This window comes from Leopardus geoffroyi, chromosome B3, assembly GCF_018350155.1.
Source record: "Leopardus geoffroyi isolate Oge1 chromosome B3, O.geoffroyi_Oge1_pat1.0, whole genome shotgun sequence".
Classification (NCBI taxonomy): Eukaryota; Metazoa; Chordata; class Mammalia; order Carnivora; family Felidae; genus Leopardus; species Leopardus geoffroyi.
The window spans coordinates 40,309,113-40,331,706 of NC_059337.1; the positions used below are offsets into that span (position 1 = coordinate 40,309,113).

The 22,594-nt window shown below is 41.4% G+C and overlaps 1 protein-coding gene across 7 annotated transcripts; it reads left to right on the plus strand.

Moving 5' to 3' along the window:
* Positions 1 to 317: 317 nt before the first annotated feature.
* On the plus strand, positions 318 to 20,498 carry SPG21 (SPG21 abhydrolase domain containing, maspardin). Of its 7 annotated transcripts, none has more exons than XM_045449444.1 (10): positions 343 to 601; positions 2,603 to 2,976; positions 4,124 to 4,210; positions 6,925 to 7,086; positions 11,281 to 11,361; positions 12,627 to 12,772; positions 15,220 to 15,343; positions 16,157 to 16,264; positions 18,325 to 18,465; positions 19,800 to 20,498. In XM_045449444.1, exons 3-10 carry the CDS (start codon positions 4,148 to 4,150, stop codon positions 19,914 to 19,916), a joined length of 942 nt encoding a protein of 313 aa, XP_045305400.1. In that variant the 5' UTR covers positions 343 to 601; positions 2,603 to 2,976; positions 4,124 to 4,147; the 3' UTR covers positions 19,917 to 20,498. The 7 variants fall into 7 exon arrangements, with proteins under 7 accessions (XP_045305404.1, XP_045305400.1, XP_045305399.1 ...); XM_045449443.1 differs by having other exon boundaries at positions 2,722 to 2,976; XM_045449447.1 differs by lacking the exon at positions 2,603 to 2,976 and adding an exon at positions 1,210 to 1,366 and having other exon boundaries at positions 346 to 601; positions 15,235 to 15,343.
* The last annotated feature ends 2,096 nt before the right edge of the window (positions 20,499 to 22,594 follow it).

Sequence of the window (22,594 nt, forward strand, 5' to 3'; positions counted from 1 at the left end):
TAGCGGAGAGAAAATGGTCCGCACCTGCTTCCTCCAGGAGGGCGCGAACTGAAGGCAGAGGGAGGTCCCAAGGGGCCAGGCGTCCCCTTCTGCCACTCGCACAATCTCTCCCTCGGTGCCCACATCAAATGGGTGACCTAGAGCTGACCCAAAGGGAACTCGAACCTCCTCCCCGCGCCCTCCACCACCTCCAGGGCGGACGCCGACTCCCAACCGGCAGGATGTACCGAGCCGGCCGGGAGTGTCTCACCTTGGTCTCCATCCCTCGCTGTCGTCATGGTGACCGCCGGAGCCACGCAGCCCCGCCCCTTCCTCATGACGTGGCCCCGCCTCCTCCGAACCCGGAAGCGCGAGGCTCGCGCCCACTGTGCGAACCGTTCGGGAGGGGGGAGAGCGGTAGCTGAGGCTCGCCGGGCCGCGCGCCCCGCCCCTTGGAGGCCCGCCCTCCAGCTCGCCCCCACAGCCCGCTGTGCCTGCGGGTGCTGAGCGCTCCGGCAGCCGGCGGTGACCCGGACCCAGCCGCCTCCCCGGCCCGCGCCCCTACTGGAGGGAAGAGCCGCCTTGGGGAGGAGGGAAAGGGACGTGGGGGAGGCCACGGCAGGTGAGGGGTGGGCGAGGCCCTGGAAGCGGGGTGTGGGTGTGTGGTGTGTATAGGTTTGCAGGTGGGTGTGTATGTACTGTGTGCGGCTGCCTCTGTTGGTGTGACTTTGTTAGTGTGGCCCCTAGTGGGCCGGTCCATGTGATCATGCACGTGACCGCATGTCCCTCTGTGTATGTGTATCTGTCTGAGGTCAAGTTTGACTTCCTGAGGTGGCCGTTGTACTGTGACCCTGCCTTGTTGTGGCTTTCACAGGCGGGACTGGGAAAGGGTGGGGTCTGTGTGGATCATCTGGGGTTGGGGGTGCGGGTCTCTTGACCAGGGCATACTATTGTAATCTGGTCCCGGGGATACACTGTTGCAGCCCAGGAATATGTTTTTCAACTTTTAAGAACTCTGAGCAGAAGCTAGTTATTTTGAAGATTGCACCTCACTCAGCCTGAAAGTGACAAATGTCTTTGTCATTGCTCAGTACCTGGTGTGAGACTTGTGAATGGGGGATGAGGAAAGTAACAGGACTAGAGTGCTTTGCTTTCCTTCTTCTGGCTTTCCTAGGGAGTTATAAATTCTGCATTTATGCTGCTGCTTTGTCTCCTTGTACAATGTTCCAGCTCCTGTTAGCAGCATGATTCAAGAGACCGAGGAGTAACTTAATAGCTGTGTGCAAATTTCCAAGAGCTTTTATACCAAGACAGTACAAGATGAGGTGTCACAGAAGAAATGTCAAGTTGGCAGCTTTTCCTCCCATGAGGTTTAGACAATAATGGAGTAAGTTCCTGAAGAAAAGAGGGATAAATGTTCCCCTAAAGAAATCTGGAGGAAGAAAGGATAGCTGTGTACTGGTGTGGTGAGCTGTTGAGATTTGCATTAAAAAAGCCAACTGCATTGCCTAGAGACTCTCAGGTCCTAATATTTAGTTACTGCTGGCATTAATAATCACAGACTGTCCATATGTGGATCAACTACAGATTGAGATAAAGGATCCAAAAACCTGTGACTAGTTAATCTGGTTATGTGACTTAAACATTTTTAAAGATGATTTCATTGACTGTAAACTGGCAGGTTCTGTTGAATCCCTGAGGGGTAAGTGCATGTAATTCCTGATGCACACTCACAATTGGCAATTTTATTGTCTAGCACCACAGGGCCAGAGAGGACTGACTGTCCAAAGTACTCCCTGAGGAGGGATTTCTTTAGGCAAGATTAAGGTTGATCTCTGTAGCCCTTTTCCCACCAGCATGAACAGGTGCTTTTGTTTTTGCGAAGAATTGAATTGTGAGAGATCAGATCAGTGTTGAGCTCCTGGTAGGCATTCTTTCTTATTTAATACTGACCAGTTTGGTCACAATCTCAGTTAACCTTTTTTTGCCATATACAGAATGTTCCTCTCATGACTTGGAAAAGTATACCCCTTTAGTGAATGAAAGAGAGCTCAGAGAACAGACTTCCTTTTCATACCACTCACAGCTGCTTTCTCTTTGCAGCAGTGAGTTTTTTTGTTGTTGTTTTTTTTTTTAACTTAGATGTCAGTTGGTCAGATGCAACATTTGGTATCTATCTTACCTTTCATGTATTGCCAAACTAACACAAGTGTTAAAATCACTTGCCGCTACAAAAGTTTAGTCACAGTTGGGTGGAATCTCTCCATCCAGTGAGATTAGTTATAAAATGTTATACTGAGGTGGTTGTGAATAATGCTGAGGACTGTGGTAAGGCACATCTTTCTACTTGTTGCTCTGGGAAGAAGTGGATGTCAGTGAATGTGTGTGCCTGTGTATGATCTGTATGTCTATGATAGTTTGGTTTGCACCTTGCAGCTGATTCCAAAACTGAATTAATTTATCCCAAGTCTGGCAAATCTAGAAGCTACCTTTCTGGCTTTAAGTAGCTTAGATGTTTTATAAACCTACTGAGTAGATTCCAGTGGCTTAGATTTTTTTTTTTAACATGTTAATATTCGTTAAGAGAAAATGGATATGCAAAGAACGATTTTCTTTATTCCAGGATGAATTATAACTACATCTGTGCACACTGATTTCAGCATGAGACTGGCTAATGATATTCTTGGTACTTTTGAGAACAGCTTATGATTTTAACAAACTTTTCTAAAATTACCATCCTAGCCTTGAGGGAACAGACCATTATTGCAATGTCAAGGTTGTAAATCAAGTTTAATAATGGATGCCTACGTCTCCCATCTCCTTGGGGTTTAGTAACCCCCCCAAGATTAGAGGTAACTGTTATGATTGCTAAGTTCCCTGAACTCCTGAGTTGGCAGATGTGGAGGGCCAAAAAGGAGTCCCCAGCTCCTGGCCAGTCCAGAGAACTGCACCCGCTGACCAACCACTCAAAATAACAATTCAGAGTCAGCCCAGGAGGTAAGTGTTATGGTCTTGAACACATCCTAGCCTTGTTAGGAAATCCAGACTTGCTCTGGGGGTAGAGGACAGGATACACAGCAAGTATTTGAATCCTTCCAAACCAGGGGGTGGAAGTTCCTCGTTTGGCAATAAGAATCTGCAACAGGGAGCTATAATTTCAAGTTCCTGTTACGACAATACAGATGCCTGAGCAAGGAGGGGCAGCCTTTCCCTTGAAGATGCCCAGCCATTCCAAAGCTGTTAGATCCCTGGGTCGAAAGAGACTCTAGGATTGCCTGATCCAGTCTCCTTAGGACATAGTCATCCATTTAGTCAACAGATAATGCCTGTTCTGTGCCAAGCACTGTTCTAGGCTTTGAAAATACAGTGGTGAAACAGTCATAGATGGGAAAGCAAGCTCAAAGAAGGTCAGTGACTCTTCCAAGGTCACGCAGCTATAAAAGCTAAAAATCACTAATCTCACCACAAGAGACTGCGTATTTCTTCTAAAGACCCATGTTTTGTTGCTGGTTATAGTGCCTTCAAGCCTGTCCTGGTATTTGATCATAGATCTTTCAGAGGAGGGTATATCACATTTAATCACATCAAGAACTGCATTAAGAACTACATGTGAGGTTCTGAAACTATGTTCTGCTAGAGTTAGATTTATGGCATTTTGTGACTTGATCAGGATGCAGGCTTCTATTACCCCCTTTCTCTAGTGTGGACTGTTCCCTGAAACTCTATCAGACATCTTTGTTAAAATGGATTCTTAAGATACTGTCAACACAGAGGCGATGGTACTGCAGTTTGGAATCATTTACCTAGGACAGGCATTCTGGTGTCAGAACACACTGTCCTACCTCTGGTCCTAGCTCTGCAATAGACAGGAGATCGCTGGTAAGTCATTTAAGTTTTCTAGACCAGGTTCTTCATCCGGAGGAACTAAGAAAGTAATTATCTCTCAGGGCCCCCTCCTGCTCTGTGACTATAGGACTTCACCAAATTGTTTTCTGTAGTTTAAGTATATACTGACAAGGTAAAATAGCCCATTTCTTTGGTTTTACCATTTAAAGTATTGTTTTTATAGCTAGACCAGACTCTACATTTGGTTCTGATGTAAACATGAATTCTTGACATGAAACATCACATGCTTTTATTTCAGGGTTAACCTCCATTTCAGCTAATCATGGGAGAGATTAAAGTCTCTCCTGATTATAACTGGTTTAGAAGTACAGTTCCCCTTAAAAAGGTATGTATGGTTTTCCTACACCTCTTATTTGCAAAATCTTTTATTGTTTTTGTTTGTGACTTAGATGTTATGCCTTAACAGTGTTTGAGAGTAAAGGTTATTGCCAAATATCAGGAGTCTGGGTTGTAGGGCATAAAGTTCACCCCTTCTTTGTCAAGTGCAGTGAACACTTGAGACGCATTCAAGAGTAAAAGTGGGTATAACTGTACTCATTATTTTATAATTGCTTTTGTGTATTCAAGCAAACAGGAATATGTGTACTCTGTAGATAGTGGAAAGCTTGCCGCAACAGCAACTATATAGTACGTGCAGTCAGATTCGATTATAAAGCCTTTTCCTGTTCCTCAGATTTAAGATTTTCAATGGGCCACATTATAGATCCTCTGTAATGGTAGCCATTTTCAGGAAATCTTATTTGCCTGAGATGTCATTCACAGTGAAGTTTGACTGTCGACTCTGAGTCCCTAATTAATCCCAAATGTTTGGGGATCGTACTGAACAAAAGCTAGTTAAGTCATAGAGCAAAGTCTTTGCTGATCCCTTTGCAAAAGTATGAGATGAAAATCATCTATGTCTCTGTTATAGTTATTTTTTCAGGGTAGACATCTGTGGAAGTGCCATGCAGGTTTGAATTAACAACAGAACTATTCTCCATATAGAGATTTGAGATACAGTTCTCCAAGTGTAAACAGAGTATCTGCTAGACAACTGGCACTGTTGTAGGAGGTCAGCAGATACCTTATTTAATTCTTAACAGTTGAACAAAGCTGGTAGTGATGTGCCCCTGTTGCAGATAAGAAAACCAAGGTCCAGAGAGGTTAACATGTTAAAGGTCACTCAGCCTGGTAGAGTCTGCCCATTAAAATCAAATTAATCTGACTTCAGAGTCAGAAGTACTTGACTGCTTACCAAAGGGAGCTGCCCTTCCTTCTTGTTCCCTGGGAAACTCCTGCCCATACTAAATGATAATTGTGTCTTGCAGTCCCTCTACCTTGTCCCATCCCCTCAAATAATTCATGTGCGCTCATCTTGATAGCTCACTTTCTCAGCAAGCTGATCACCAGACCCCAAACAACCCACACTTCTCTCAATATTCTTAGAAGTAGTTATAGGAGGTAGTATGGTTGATGTGATTTTCTCCAGTTGTGAGATCAGTTTGGTCCACAAGTCATGATAAGTTTGCTTGAAATTTCGTGGTGCTAGATTTTAAATTATCAGGTAGATATTGCATCTTCTAAGGGATTTCTGACAAAATTGCCATTCAGAGAACTCTGAGAAAATTGAAGTGATAAACAGCTTTTAAGTATTTATGGCTTATATTCAGAACATACTATGTCAATTATATCTCAGTAAAGGGGGGGAGAGAACATGCTATTTTTGTTACTTTTCTCCCAAATAGATTATTGAAATAACTTCCTGGAAAATTTCAGAGATCTAAATATTCTTACCTCATATTAGTTTTATTATTACAAGATTGGGATTTACTGTGTGCACTGTCAAAAGCCATTAAGAGATTTTTACCACAATCATAGCCTCCCAAAATAAAATCAGAGCAAAATTGTGTGTGGCAAGATGCCAAGGGCAGAAACATGAGTATGAGATATTACTGTCATCATCTGTGACCTGGGGATGTCTAAAAGGGAATTGTTAGGTTACTCTGGACTGTGCCTTGCCCCGTTTGTCTGCTCCCAGTGATACCAGTGATCCCAGTCAGTGTGTTTCCATCCACAGTGACACCAGGGGCCCACAGCACTGCCAGCTAGGAGCTCTCAGAAAATAGAACCTGGAGGCCTTGAATTTTTTAATGTAAAAGTAGGATAAATAATTGATTTGCACTGGCAAAAGTTCAGGAAGTTCAGGTACTTTTCCAAATATCACGAAAAAGTCAGCCACAGAAGACAAAAAGTAAACTATCATGCAGTGAATAATACTAATATCTAACACTCACTGAAACTCTCACTGCCAAACTCCACGCTGAGCCCTTGACTTGTCTCAGCTCACTTAATGCTCATCTTTTTTCCCTTTGGGTTAAGAACTACTAATTCAGGAAGGTTTCTGATGCCCTTCCTCCTCCCAACCCTCTTTTCTCAAGAAAACCAGTTTTTTCCTGTACCCATTCCCTACACCTGGCTGACTGATTTGAAACATTCTTCCAGAACAGGGACACCTACACCTGCTGTGTCCTTCCTCTTTAGCAAAAGTCTCCCCCTCAAAGACGTGGTGTAGATCAGGTTCCAGAACCATCTCCTGAGTGGTACCATCTCTCCCTAGTTTGTCCCTAGAGCCTGGAGTCTTTCCTCCCCTCCGGACAGCACTGGAGAATGACTCTGCAAATTGCCTCCTACACACACACAAAGCCAGAAGTATGGGGAAGAAGTAAGATGCCAATTACAGGGTTTACTGTTTAATGGTAAACAAAACAGGCTTTTATAATCATGGATGGGAAGGAAAATGAAAAACTGATTTTAAAAAAAGCTTTATAGTCTTTGGAAGGATATAAGGCAATTCTGTACAGTATGTTAGCACATAGAAGAAGGAAAAAGAGACCAAAGCAATTTATTTATTATACACGCTAGTCTGGTGTGATCCCCATGGTACCTTGTAACAACCAAGGCGGTGGCATTAAAATTGTCACAGAAATTATAGTGTAAAGTAACAATATCAAACCAAATCCATAAGGTTTTCCATTTTTTTTCTTACAACTTTCCCTCCAGATTATCGTGGATGATGATGATAGTAAAATATGGTCGCTGTATGATGCAGGCCCCAGAAATATCAGGTGTCCTCTGATATTTCTTCCCCCTGTCAGCGGAACTGCAGATGTATTTTTCCGGCAGATTTTGGCTTTGACTGGATGGGGTTACCGGGTTATAGCTGTAAGTATTATTGATTCAGTATTACAGTTCAAGTCCACATTTTTTGGGTTTGGTTGTGGTTTTTTTTTTTTTTTTTTTTTTTTTTTTTTGTATGTGGGTACTTCTGTTCCTGATTAACTATCATAATGGGCTTTTTTTTTTTTTTTTTAGTTGAGGTAAGATTGTTTTCCTTCTTTAAAATGTGAAATGAAGCCTTTCGAAGGAAGGCGGTGTAGTACACGGACATACAGAGATGCAGAGGGTACAAACTTCTATGGAAACCTCAGTGCCCAGCTTTTATGTACATTCTCTTAACTCTGAATGGTAGGAAGCATTGTCCTTGTTTATAGATGAGGAAATGGAGGTCCAGCCATTTTGGTGATCGTGGCAGGGCATGACCACTAGGTGGTGGAAGGAGAACCAGTCTGAGTCTTCTGACTCCATTTCCACTCCTGGTTCATTACACCACTGCCTGCAAGGGAGCTGAATGTGCAATATTATACAGCAGAGGGGTCTGCTGACATTCAGCTGACTGAAAGCTTGCTTTAATGTAAGTCTTTGACTATTGGGATGGCTCTTATTATAGCCCATACTCTCAGCATTTACTTAAGAAGTTTTTTGTTTCTAATTGTTATTTTATCACTGAGTTTGGTCTAAATCTAGTTTCCCATTGGTCATTCTTGAATCTCTTCTGGAAGAACAGTGTAGGTGAGGAAGGCACCGTTGTTCATGACGCCTCGACTGTGTAACAACGGAGGCTGGCCAGGGGCTCCTGGGTGGCTCAGTCGGTTGAGTGTACAACTCTTGATTTCTGCTCAGGTTTGTGAGATCAAACCTGATCTCACAATCTGCCTCTCTGTCTCTCTCTCTCTCTCTCTCAATAATAAATAAATAAACTTTAAAAACGAAAAGTATTGGAGGCTGGTCTCCTTACTTCTCAGGAAGGAGAGACTCTTGGGCTTTGGAGTTGGCACTTGTTTCCGGGAGCCAGAACAGTAACATGTAAAACGGGTCTCCCTGTGGGAATATTGCTGTTACCGTACATTTTATTTACTATCTGAAGGAGAGAAAATGTGGACCAGATCTCTTTTCTCGGAAGGTAACTTAAAGTTTTACTGGGTTTACCACCAACTGGGGCCACATGGAACAAATCCAGTTCTTCCTCCTGACAGCCCTTCTCGAGAAAACTAGTTATTGTCAGCTTGCGGCCTTCCCCCCAGGTCTTTTCTTTCAGGAGAAATTCTCCACATTCTTTGATCATTCTTCATGTGGCATGTTTTGAGTCTCTGCAACATAATCCTCCCTTGTTCTGGGTTTTCATAATTCCTCTTGGTTGACGGCATTTCAGGAAAGCGGGGTGGCAAGCACACTCATCCCAGCCCTCCACAGCCTAATACACGACAGTACCTTTCCTGGTAGCCTCTGTTGATCAGCCGGGGAGGGGAAACTGAGCGGCCACAGACGTCTCTCCCACTTCAGAGCACTGTCTGAAGTTGACTGTGTGTTTTTTGCTCCAAGCTGGCAAGTCCAAATTGCTTTGCCTTTTGGCTGGATATTTCTTCTTGCCCTCAAGCTTCTTGATGTGGGATTTCCTTATTTCATTAGCTAGATAATGAATCAAGAAAGGGCCAGGGGCACCTGGCTGGCTCAGCTGGTGTAGCGTGTAACCCTTGATCTCAGGGTTGTGGGTTTGAGTCCCATATTGGGTGCAGAGATTACTTAAAAATAAAACTTAAAAAAGAAAAGGCCAGTGATGTCTTCAAAGTTACTTTGTCCTTATGTGCCTAACCCCACGAGGTTTGTTTTATTTATGTAGTTATTAAAATGTATGTATTCATTTTTGAGAGAGTGAGAAAGGGGCAGAGAGGGAGGGAGGGAGAGAGAGAGAATCCCAAGCAGTCTCCACACTGTCAGCAAGGAGCCCAGTGAGGGGCTTGAACCCATGAACCGTGAGATCATGACCTGACCCAAAACATGTCTGTTTTGGCTAACCAACTGAGCCACCCAGGTGCCCCTACCTCACAAGATTTTAAAACTTATTACATACTTATCTAGCAGTTGAAAGGTACCAGTCCTTTTGTCATTTACGTTTTTATTGAGATCATTATAGGTTCACCTGTAGTTTTCAGAAATGATACAGAGATATCCCTTTTATACTTTGCCCAGTTTCTCTCAATAGTAACATTTTACAAAACTGTAGTAGGATATTGTAACCAGGGTATGATATTAATACAATCCACCAATCTTAGATTTCCAGTTTTACTTGTACTCAGTGTGTGTGTGTGTGTGTGTGTGTGTAAGTTGTGTACAGTTTTATCCCCTATCTTGGGCATAGATATTTTTAAATTAAAGGCTTCATAAAAAAAATATTTTTACAATATAGGTTTCTTTTCCTTTTTTGTTTTGTTTTTAATGTTTGTTTATTTTTGAGAGAGAGAGAGAGCACAATTGGGGGTCGGGTAGAGAGAGAGGGAGACAGAGAATCCGAAGCAGGCTCCAGGCTCCAAGCTGTCAGCATAGAGCCTGACGCGGGGTTCGATCCCACAAACCGAGAGAGCACAATTGGGGGTCAGGTAGAGAGAGAGGGAGACAGAGAATCCGAAGCAGGCTCCAGGCTCCAAGCTGTCAGCATAGAGCCTGACGCGGGGTTCGATCCCACAAACCGAGATAGCATGACCTGAACCAAAGTCAGACACTTAACTGATTGAGCCACCCAGATGCCCTATAATAGCTTTCTTTTCTACCATCCGACTCCAGTTCTCAGATTATCTGCTAGGGAGCAGCTGTTCTTCATCCTGTCAGAATAGTGGAATCTCATCCACAAGTGAAATTTTTAATAGTAAAAGTAACATAATTAGAGCAAATCTAAAGTTATCCTATTATATACATGATAGTATCAATTCCAGCAACTTGTTAATGACAAAAGGAATCTAAGTTCTTAAAACAACTAGCCTGTCAGACAGGTTTTGCTTATTATTAAAGAGCGTGGAATTCTTTGGTGACAAACTGGAGTCCTCTAGAAAGGAGGTAGTAACTTGTATTTCTTTTCCTCCTCCTCCTCAGCTTTTATAGGCTACTTAAGGTCAAGCACCATACTTTTTTGGCCACAAATAAAGGTACAAGAAATCAGATATAATGTCTGAGTCAATTAAGAAAAGAGGAACAATTTTATTGAATACACACTTCAAGCAATGCTGCCAAAAAGAGAGGGAATTCTCCTTAGGATTTTATTTCGAGTTCTCCTGAGCCATACTTTTAGAATTAAATTGGATTAAAGGGAAAACAGTATTTTTTTACTTGAAAGGGTTCTGCTCCTATTCACCCTTGAACCTCAGAGTTTCTTAGCTATTTGGAAAGGAAACAGACATGAATTGAAATTATTATTCACATAATATCTCTTGTGTGCTATTCTTTTTTTAAATTGGTCTGTTAGGGGGGCACCTGGGAGGCTCATTCGGTTGAACAGCAGACTTCAGTTTAGGTCTTGATCTTGCCGTTCATGGGTTCAAGCCTCACATGGGGCTTGCTGCTTTCAGTGCGGAGCCTGCTTCAGATCCTCTGTCCCCCACTCTCTCTGCCCTTGCCCTACTTACCCTCTCTCTCTCAAAAAATAAATAAAACATTGAAAAAATAATAATAAAATAAATTGGTCTAGGGGCACCTGGGTGGCTTAGTTGGTTAAGCGTTTGAATTCAGCTCAGGTCATGATCTCATGGTTCATGGGTGTGAGCCCTGCATTGGGCTCTGTGCTGTCAGCTCAGAGCCTGGAGCCTGCTTCAGATTGTGTGTCTCCCTCTCTCTCTGCCCGTCCCCTGCTCATGCTGTGTGTGTGTGTGTGTGTGTGTGTGTGTGTGTGTGTGTGTCTCTCTCTCTCTCTCTCTCTCTCTCTCTCTCTCTTTCTCAAAAATAAAAGGAGCAGAGCTTGAGCAATTGAGAAATGCTATTATGGGAGTCCTAAATTTTGCATATATATATTTTTTTTAATTTTTTAAATATTTATTTTTGAGAGACAGAGTGCAAGTGTGGGAGGGGCAGAGAGGGAGACACAGAGTCCGAAGCAGGCTCCAGGCTCTGAGCTGTCAGCACAATGCCTGACATGGGGCTCAAATTCACCAGCTGTGAGATCTTGACCTGAGCCAAAGTCAGACGCTTGAATTGACTGAGCCACCCAGGCTCCCCTATATTTATTATTAATTAATAATGTTATTATTTCAGTTGCAGTATCCAGTTTATTGGGACCATCTTGAATTCTGTGATGGATTTAGAAAACTTTTAGATCATTTACAACTGGATAAAGTGAGTACCCTAAAACTAAATATTTACATGTGATTTTAATGCAGCATTTACATTGTAAAGCCTGGTATTGTCTTTGTTTTGTTTTTAAATGATACTTCTTTTGAGATATAATTCACATACCATTCAATTTATCCTTTTCAAGTGTGTGAGTATGGTTTTTAATATATTCATAGATAGGTGCGATATATATTTATATGTAAACATAAATATATTTTATATATAAATAAATATAATATATTCACAAATAGGGTCAATTTTAGGTCATTTTTTTCACCCCAAAAAGAAACCGCATATTCATTACTAGTGACTCCTCACCTTTCTTCTCCTACCCCTGGCAACTTAATCTCCTTTCTGCCTGTGTAGATGTACCCATTCTAGGTATTTTATATAAATGGAATCATGCAGTATTCATCTTTTTTTTTTAATTTTCTTAGTGTTCATCTTTTCTAACTGACTTCTTTCATTTAGCATAATGTTTGCAAGGCCCGTCTATGTTGTAGCGTGTATCAGTACTCCACCTTTTTATTGTCAAATAATATCCCACTATATAGGTGTACCCCATTTTATTTATCCCTTTTTCAGTTGATGCACATTTGGATTGTTGCCATTGTTTGGCTATTAGAAGTAACACTGCTGTGGGGTGTCTGGGTGGCTCAGTTGGTTAAGCATCTGACTTCGACTCAGGTCATGATCTCACAGCTTGCAAGTTTGAGCCCTGCATCAGGGTCTGTGCTGACAGCTCAGAGCCTGGAGCCTGCTTCAGATTCTGTGTCTCCCTGTCTCTTTGCCCCTCCGCTTCACTCTGTCTCTCTCTCTCTCTCTCTCTCAAAAATAAAAAATAAAACATTTTTAAAAATTAAAAAAAAAAAAAGAAATAACACTGCTGTGAACATTCGTGGACACACGAACGTGGACATGTGTTTTCAGTTCTTTTGAGTTTGTACCTAGGAGTAGAATTACCAAATCATAGTTTTCTTAAATATAAATTACTGAGTGGTTTCATTTTCTAGTGTAATCTGTAGATAATATTTTCTTACTTGTATTTGCATGCACAGATTGTTTTCTTGACGGGATGTATAAATTGTACTTAAGTGCAGTGTTTCCTAAATGTTGAACTGCTATTGATATTTTCATCTAAGGACTATGATGACATTATGTATTCTGTGGTTGGTGAGAAGTAAAACTACTTTTTTTTTTTTTTTTTTGTATTTATGTTCAGGATTGATTGTTGTTGTACTATTCTTCTTGTGTTTGTTTGCAATTAGGTTCACCTGTTTGGGGCTTCTTTGGGAGGCTTTTTGGCCCAGAAATTTGCTGAATACACACACACATCTCCCAGAGTCCATTCCCTCATCCTCTGCAATTCTTTCAGTGACACCTCCATCTTCAACCAAACTTGGACTGCAAACAGGTAAGAACATGAACATTTGGCCAAAATTCTTAGGATTTTCATTCAGTGGAATTTTGACAATGTTGGCTTGGCAGGGGGCGGGGGGTTGTTGCACTAAGCGGTGGGGGTGTGGGGGTGGAAAGGGCTTGTATCTACCTCTGTCTTCTGAAACTGTCCTGGCTTTTAAAACTAGAAACAATCACCTTTGCCAAAGAAAAGAATGGAATGAACTCTGAATTTAGCTATTTCTATTACTCTGAATTATGGGTTAGCTTTGTTTAATATACATTCATGTGATCCTAACAGGTCCTCTTCAGTTGCATATGTAACTAATACGGTGTTCTGCTTGTTCCGCCTACTATGTTGTTAAACAGTTCTGTATACTGACTGACACAGTGTTTTTAGGCATTTTGTCTTCCCCCAATTTTTCATCATGTTCTGCAAATCATTGTACACGTTGCTTTTTTCCTTCCCTTTCTGGGTTATTTCCTTGAAATGCGTTTCCAAAAACAGAGAATACATTTCGTCTGCCAGCACATCTTGCACATCATGACACTTTAGTGTTAGTCTGCTTTCAGAAAGATGGAAATGGTGGCCTGCTTCGTGGGGCCACCCATGGGGCGCTTGTTTCCTCTGAGTCATCCTTTCATTGAAGATTCCACTTTAGGAGTGCCTGGGTGCCTCACTCAGTTGAGTGTCCGACTCTTGATTTTGACTCAGGTCATAATCTCACAGTTTGTGGGATTGAGCCCTGTGTCAGGCTCTGGTCTGACAGTGTGGAGCCTGCTTGGGATTCTCTTTCTCTTCCTATCCCCCTCCCCCTCCCCCCACTGGAAAAAGAAAAGTTATTGAAGATAACATTTTGTTTATTTTTAATTTTTTTCAATGTTTATTCATTTTTTTAAGAGACAGAGACCTAGCATGAGCGGGGGAGGGGCAGAGAGAGAGAGAGAGAGGGAGGGAGACAGATACAGAATCCAAAGTAGGCTCCAGGCTCTGAGCTATCGGTAGAGAGCCTGACACGGAGCTCGAACCCACAGACCTCAAGATCATGACCTGAGCTAAAGTCGAATGCTTAACCGACTGAGCCACCCAGGCACCCTGAAGATAACATTTTAAGTAATTTGATAAGTATCTAATAGTACCTTAAAGCTAATTTAATGTGATTTTTTTTCATTGCTAGCAAGGCTAGACTCTACCCTAAAAGACAAAGCTCCATGAGTAAACATACCTGTATGATCAGGTTGATTTTTCACAGAATTCTCTAGGTAAACATTGTGTTTGTTATTTTCACATTTCTTTAAAATTGTAGATGGAGCATGCAACTCTTGATCTCTGGATCATGAGTTTGAGCACCACATTGGGTGTATAGCTTACTCAAAAATAAGTTGTACTCTGTTCTCTTTAAAAATGTTTTCTGGTGTTATCTCAGTAGTTTACTCAGCATTTGTGCAACAATTTCTTACATACATTAGCTACAAATGGTTCATGTCCGGACAATGCACTAAAGCTCATTGATTATTTTTGATGATTTTTAATGTTGTTTTAACTGTCACAAGCCAAGACTGCCCCTACTTTGTTTGTGCCCCTGCATATGAGCTACATTTTATCAAATATCTGAGTGTTTACTTTGTGCCACACATTGAGGCTACAGGGGCAAGCAAAGCCAACAGGGTCTACCCCTCACAGAGGGTACCTAGGCAACATCACCTTGAGAAAATAAGGAAACCCATGGGCGGGATGGAGAAAGTTAACTGAAAGAGGGCCCACTGGCCTTGTGAGGGAAGCTCAACTTCCAACAAGCCAGTCCATTGAGAACACGCATCAGAAGGTGGTCTGCACTTTTTATAAGTCATTTCATAGGTTTAAAGAAAGTAGTGTTTACCGTATATAATGGCTCTCAATTCTTGTAATTAATGGAATAAATATCAACTAAGAATCACTTACAGAAATCCATAGATTGAATTGCCTTGAATTAGCCTAATTGAATCTACTAGGAGAAAACTTTGGCAGTATAACAGCTCCTTCATTTTGCTGTTTTGAAATATCAATCAATCAAGGTGATATAAACCTGAAGGTTGGGATCTTAATTTTTCAGTTTTCTAAAGGAAATAGTTTAGCCATTGGAAATAAAGCCAAATAGTAAAAAAAGAAAAAAAAATAGTAATAATAATAATAATGATAAATAATAAATCCTCAGTATTATCAAAATGTCTACCTTGGCAAAGAAACTTGAAATACCACTTATAATTATTCTAAATTCTCAAATAAAACTTTAATCATATTAAACCGTATCTCTTTGGGAGCTCGGGAAAATGTATATAAAAACAAGATGCTTTAAAGCTAGCTCTTTGGAAGAAGAGATAGGTCTTTTTATCTCTAGATCCCAAGAACATAGCTAATACAAAGCTTCAATATTGAATGAATATTTGCTACTTTTGTGTAACCTTGCAAATTTAAATTATCAGGTCCTTGTTTTACAGCTTTTGGCTGATGCCATCATTTATGCTCAAAAAAATAGTTCTTGGAAACTTTTCATCTGGCCCAGTGGACCCTTTGATGGCTGATGCTATTGATTTCATGGTGGACAGGGTAAGGATCATGGCGTTGGGGTGGGGACACCTTGTACTAGAAATTTTTGTGTCTCCTTGCTTCCTGATGATATATCTGTCTCATTGAGTATGTATTAGAGATGTTTGCTAAACAGCCTTCCATATTAACTTTAACACAGCCACACAGATTATTACTGTTGGTAAGTAATTCAACAGAGTCACTTGGGGGAAGCTTTTAAAAATACAGATTCCAGGGGCACCTGACTGGCTCAGTCAGTATAGCGTGGGACTCTTGATCTGGGGATCATGAGTTCGAGCCCCATGTTGGGCATGGAGCCTACATTAAAAAAAAAAAAAAAAAAAAAAAAAAACAAAAACAGATTCCAAGGCCTCTCCAGCCCATTGGACTGGAATCCCTGGGTGTGGGAACTGGGAACCTGTATTTTTACTCTGTTCCCCCTCTTTCTCCTTGAGGTGAATCTGAAGTAGCAGGTCTACAGACTTGGATTTAGGGACTACGGGGCTAGATGGTTTTTCTGAGGTCTCTTCCAGCTCCAAAATCTCTTAAAAATGTTTATCTGTCACTTGTGAGTTATAGGAAGTGGCTTGCTGCCCACAGGTACCTGGTTGAAGAAGCAATTCATGTTGAGGGCTATGGATGCCAGGTTCCCACAGTAGAAAACTGCCACCACCTGGGAGGCCCATGGTCTCACAGATACATTATATTTCCTCCTTGGTGATCTTTCTGGACCCACCACACGTGATACCGCCTTTATAAGCACAAATATTACACTTAATGGAAATGTGGGAAACAAAATTAATTCAAAACCTTTGCCTGTGTTTCTTCCTACAGCTGGAAAGTTTGGGTCAGAGTGAACTGGCTTCCAGACTGACCCTGAATTGTCAAAATTCTTATGTGGAACCTCATAAAATTCGGGACATCCCTGTAACCATTATGGATGTAAGCTTCCTTTTAAGTCAAATAGATGCTTTACCGTTTTAACTGTATATATCAAAATCCTCATAATTATTTTATAATTTTTCAGTGTACCTCTTCCAACGCTGCCTTGGATTTTTTTTACACCCTCCCCCCACCCACTTTTTCAGTTCTAAAACAATCAACGTATTGCTTACCCTATTTTTTTCCTGATAGGAATAACACCATTGAAGTAGGAATAAACATAAACAAACGTGGTAGTCCTTACCCATTCTGATATATTTTTGCTACAGTCATCAACAGATATTGCACTTTAGCTATTACACATCTATGTAGCAAAGAAAAGTTGCCTCATGGAGGCAGAGAATCAAGAATTCCATAAAATCTAATTAGCACAAAAGCTTGCTTCTTATATGCTCGAGTTGTGGTAAAATACATGTTACAAAATTTACCATTTTAACCATTTTTAAGTGTACATTAAGTAAACTTAAGTGGCATTAAGTACATTTACAGTGTTGTGCAATCATCACCATCATCCATTTCCAGAACTTTTCATCATCCCAAACTGAAGCTCTGTACCCATTAAACACTAGCTCGCCATTCCCCCTCCTTCCAGACCCTGGTACCCAACATTATACTTTCTGTCTCTATGTATTTGACTATTCTATGTACCTCACGTAAGGTACATAGACTATAAGGAATCACATAATATCTGTACTTCTGTGTCTGGCTGAATTCACTTAGCAGAATGTTTTCAAAGTCTATTCATGTCATGGCGTGTATTAAACGCTGAATAATACTCTCTTGTATGCAGGTACCACATTTGGTTTATCCAGCATCTGTTGATGGACATTTGGGTTATTCCACCTCTGGGCTATTGTGAATAATGCTGCTGTGAGCATTGGTGTACAAATATCTGTTTGAGTACCTACTTTCACATCTTGTGGGTATATACGGAGAAGTGGAATTGCTGAGCCATATGTAATTCTGTGTTTAACTTTTTGAGAAACCATGATACCATCTTCCACAGTGGTTGTACCATTTTACATTCCCACCAGCAATACACAAGGGTTCGAATTGTTCCACATCCTCCCCAACACTTGTTATTTTCTGTTTTTTGATAATGGTGATTCTAATGGATGTGAAGTGGTATTTCATTGTGGTTTGGCTTATTTTTTTTTAAATCATGTAACTATTTTGCCTCATAAACGGGTTTATTCCTAGATTCAAATAATGTTTTTTAAGAATTGATTTTTGTCCAGAAATTTACAAGCATGTAAATAATAACTTCTCATTCTTCACTGTAATCTCTACATTCCGACATTGACCATGACACAGAACAAGCTTTTCAGTACTGTTGGTAAAATATTTGGTCCTCACAGTGCGTTTGCTCTGTTTGCCCATCTTTCAAAGCTGAGCTCATGTACCCAAAGCTTGGGTCACTGGAAACTGTTTAAGCTTTGGCAAGTTGGAAGTGCTGTGTGTGTGTGTGTGTGCGTGCGTGCGCGCGCGATTAAAAAAATTACTTTTTGAAAAAAAATTACTTTCTGAAAACTTGCTTGAATGTGTGTGTAAACATAAGTTTATGTGGGCAGTAAATGATGTCTAGAATCATACACTCCAAACTGTTAACAGTAGTTCCCCCAGGAAAGGATCTGGACTTTTTCTTATACTCTTAAAAATTTTGTTTTTTGTTTTTGTTTTTGTTTTTCACTAAGCATATAGTATTTATGTAACTGTTTTTAAGTAGTAATAAAATTTACACGTTCTTTTGGGATTTTAGTGATCTTTTTGAAATTAACTGGCATTTTCAATAATGATTGTTCACTATTAATATTCTTTTAATTCAGTTAACTCTGTTTGAGGGGAAAAAATTCATGGTAGACTTTTCTCCCAAAGAATGCAACAACAAATTCTGTAGCTTATGTTAGAAATCACCAGGGATCAGTAGGAGGAGGTGGCCGAGGCTGGCCAAGGTTCAGCAGCATCTCTTCACAAGAAAGAAATGCTTTGGGAAGCATTTTCCATGATGTGGAAAGAACATATTAAAATACCAGTAGGTTTCAGCCTTTTTTTTTTTAAAGGTATTTGACCAGAGTGCACTTTCAACCGAAGCTAAAGAAGAAATGTACAAACTGTATCCTAATGCCCGGAGGGCTCACCTTAAAACAGGAGGCAATTTCCCATACCTGTGCAGAAGTGCAGAGGTGAATCTTTATGTACAGGTAAGTCCCAGCTTGGAAGCCAGGGCACTTTGAACCCACAGTGTATAGTTTGAAACACAAAGCTTGTTTTTTTTTTAATGGTGGAATAGGAGAACTACAGAATTCTCTGTAAGAATGAGGCACTTGCTTGATAAAAGTGGTTTACATTAATAATTTAAAGCAGAATTCAAGCAGGTGTGTTAGAGACAGGTGTCTCTCTGCCTACCATCTCTTTTCTAAGAACAGCAGGCCTATATCCACATACCTAGAAGTAGCCATTTGGTATGATGTGACCTTGCCTCCTGGATACAATGAATTCAATCAGAACAGGATACCAGATTCATGAAGCAACTTCCTGATCCATTTTTAGTGCATTAAAATAATACACGCAAAAACTGACAAAAACTGCCACTTTGTCCTCTACCTTAAATGGATATTAAAATAGCAGTGAGGGGGTGTGTGGGTGGCTCAGTCGGCTAAACGTCCAACTTGGGCTCAGGTCATGATCTCATGGTTCATGGGTTCAAACCCTGCATAGGGCTCTGTGCCAACAGCTTGGAGCCTGGAGCCTGTTTCAGATTCTGTGTCTCCCTCTCTCTCTGCCCCTCCCCCACTTGTGTTCCCTCTCTCTTTCTCAAAAATAAATAAACATTAAAAAAAAATTTTTTTTTTTTTTTTAAGTTTAAATAGCAATGAGAAATTACTGCTTTGGCAGTTTGGCAAGAAGTATCAAGAACTTCAAAAAACAGTCATGTCCTTTGGTCCTGTCATCCACTTGTGGCAGTGGATCCTAAGTAGAGGACCCTAAATTCAGAAAAACTTGATGCCTGGAGCCCTTCGTGATGATCTTGCTCTGAACAGCAGAGGATGGGAAAGACCTGAGTCACAGCAGCAGGACAGGAGGGTAAACAACAACTTATGGAGTGGTGTGCCACCATTTAAGATGATGAAATTTATAGGAACTTGGGAGAGACCTGTTACATGTTAAATAAGGAACAAAGATCCCAAATTGTGGGTGTTATTTTTTAATGCTTATTTATTTTGAGAGAGGGGATCGGGAGGAGCAGAGAGAGAGGAAAAGAGAATCCCAAATGGGCTCTGCTCTGTCAGCACAGAACCTGACGCAGAACTTGAACTCAAGAACTGCAAGATCATGACCCAGGCCCAAAATCAAGAATCAGATGCCTAACTGACTGAGCCACCCAGGCGTCCCTCAAATTGTGGTTTTTAAAAATACTTGTTTGACTTCTCTGTGTTTTCCAATTTGTCTCTTATTAGTACATATTACTGTGTAATTTTAGAAGTATAAAATATGCCATAGTGACATTTAAAAGAACAATTCTGTGTTTCTACAGATACATTTGCTGCAATTCCATGGAACCAAATACGCGGCCATTGATCCGTCGATGGTCAGTGCTGAGGAACTTGAGGTGCAGAAAGGCAGCCTCAGCGTCAGTCAGGAGGAGCAATAGTTGTGGTGTTCGTTGTTAATGATGCGTGATCCAGAGAGTTCTTGTACAATCATGGCGTCAGTGCCCGCCCGGCGGCCTCTCCATTCGGCTGTCAGGTTCACCGGTTATCACTGTGTTTGGAAGTAGGACTGATTGTCGTCTTTGTGACAGGCGGCAGCTCTTCTAAGCCAGTGTAACTGTTCCCTCTTCGGTTTTTTTAGCTTTTGAATTTGAGGAAGTACTTTTGAAGACTCCCATTTTAAGAATTGTGAAAATTTTGCTACCAAAAGTCATCACCACTGTGTTCTTAAGCGAATATTAGTTTCTGAAGTTTGGGATTTTGTGAGGGTTTGTTTCCTTTCTTTTCTTTCTTTTTATGTTATTTGCTGTAAATGCTGCACATCCAGATTGTGTATCAGAAGGACATCAGTTATTTTTATGAATTCTTGGTTATTGCCGTTATCAAGTGCCAAGCTGTCACCCTACTGTGTGCTCCCTGCCACATCAACTACTTCTACTTTCCAGTTATGCAGAATCATTTTCAGTTTTATCTGTTGTCTTTCTAGCCATTACAGTCATTTGGAATAAAAACTCACTTTCAGCAAATGGCTTTGGTGATTATTGTAGCTGCCCAACTGGGCTACATAGACATAGGACTTTCTGACAAGAAACCGTGGTGGTGTTGGCCAATTTGGTATGACATTACAGAAGTTACTTAATCTCTCTAAGTTGCAGTTTGCTCATTGTAAAGTAACAGTAGGTCTCATTTATTGAGCTGTTACTATGTGCCAGTTACTTTTCATACCTTCTTTCTTCCCCCTCAATGGGAATGTGTCTTAAATCTCTTTTAATTTTTTTTTTTTTACATTTTTTTAAAGTAGGTTCCATGCCCAACTTGGAGCTTGAATTCATGACCCTGAGATTGAGAGTTGCATGCTGCACCTACTGAACCAGCCAACTGCCCCAAATCTCTTTCAAACTATATATTCCTTTTTTTTTTTTTTTCTTGCCATTAATTTGTTGAAGAAATAGGCTCTTATGCTCTATGGAATTCCCCACGATCTAGATTTGGCTGATTGCAGCCTCATGGTGTCCTTTAACTTGTTTCTGTGTCCCTGGTATTTCCCATAAGCTGGTACATACATCTAGAGGGTCAGTCAGGCTCAAATTCAGTCTTTTTGGCAGGAATGCTTCATAGGGCTGCATGCTTCCCATTATGTCACTCAGGAGGCACATAACATCTGGTGGTTTCTAAGTGGTTAACATGATGGTTTAGCTGCCCCTGCTTATCACGGCACAGATGTGTTGTTTCATTGGAGGATGCAAAACAGTGACGATAACTCTAATTTTTATCATTCCATTTATTAACTAGAGTTCTCTGATTTAAAAACAAAAATCTTCCCTCATCAATTATTTGGTTTCTCTGAGGTACAAGTGAGACAGAAAAATCATCATGAATGCTTCTTTCCCTTTAAGTTTTAAGAATATTGAGTTAGCCATCCTATTTCTGACTTAATCCCCACCACAACCCTGATTAAACTGATTTTTACAGGTGAGGTCATGGAGACTGGGAGGAGCCAAGAGACTTGCTCATCATCACACAGGAAAGGGCAGAGCTGGGATGTTAACTTGGATCTGACCATCACAAAACCAAGGATCTTTCCACGTAGGCCAGTGTCTGCTCTGACTGTCTTGTGACTCGAGAACAGTCGTGAGTTATGGGAAGCACTTGGGAAGCCATGAAGGTAGGAGCTTAATGTTTTTAACTATTAGTATCTGAGACTACTTCCCAACCAACAGGAACTCCTGTGGGCAGAGCCAGGCCACACATGGCCAGTAGCCCCTTCCTCTCCTGGTATAGCAATGAACTGTGAGACTGCCCTCTGCTTTCTTTTCACATTCTCCCCGTGGGAGCCATTTTCCCCTAACAGCTTTAACTACTCCCTGGTTCTATGCCCTGAGGACTGCCATTTCCAGCCCCAACGGATTCTGAGCTGGCCTTGAATGCCTGTACATCAGGCCAGCCTTCTACAGGCACACCAGACTCCACCTGGCAAAAGCCACACCCATGACCCCACTGCCCAAATCTAACCCTTCTCTCCATAACCCCCCTCCCCAACTCCCAGCATCACTGTTCCCCAGATGCCCCAGCTAGAAACAGCCATCTTGGATCCCACCCCATCCCCAAGTCTCAAGGTGAAGCAGATACCAAGATGAAACTTTGGGAGCAAGATGGTTATTTAGGGTCAAAGAGAAGAGGTTGTGAAGGGAAGTGGATTGGGCAGGGGAGAAGCTGAGCTGTGACACAGGCGTCCCCAAGCACCGGCTAACCACATAGAGGACTCTTGAGCTAAGAGTGCCCATTGGAATAGTCTCCCGAGGGGCTGAAATAGCCAGGCCCTCCTGCCTCTCCAGCTCCTCTCTCCTCCTCTTTCCATGCTTCCTGTGTTCCAACCACACCATCCCCCAAATAGATACATCACACCTCCTCGCCATCACGCAGACTGGTTTTTTTGCTTGGAATGTGCTTCCCCCCACTTCTGCCTTCTCTGTGAGCTTCTCAGACCTTCCTCTCCTTTCCCTTCCCCTTCTCCTTCCTCTTTCCCTTTCTCTTCCCCTTTCCCTTCCCCGAGGAAGAACAAATCCCACAGTTTTCTGTATACACCCAACACATGATAGTACATTATTGTTGTCCCAGC

Coding starts and splice junctions, on each gene's coding strand:
- SPG21 (XM_045449444.1), top strand. CDS start 4,148: ATGGGAGAGATTAAAGTCTCTCCTGATTATAACTGGTTTAGAAGTACA. Junction 12,773..15,219: donor CAAACTTGGACTGCAAACAG/GTAAGAACATGA, acceptor TTAAATTATCAG/GTCCTTGTTTTACAGCTTTT. Junction 15,344..16,156: donor TTGATTTCATGGTGGACAGG/GTAAGGATCATG, acceptor TTCTTCCTACAG/CTGGAAAGTTTGGGTCAGAG.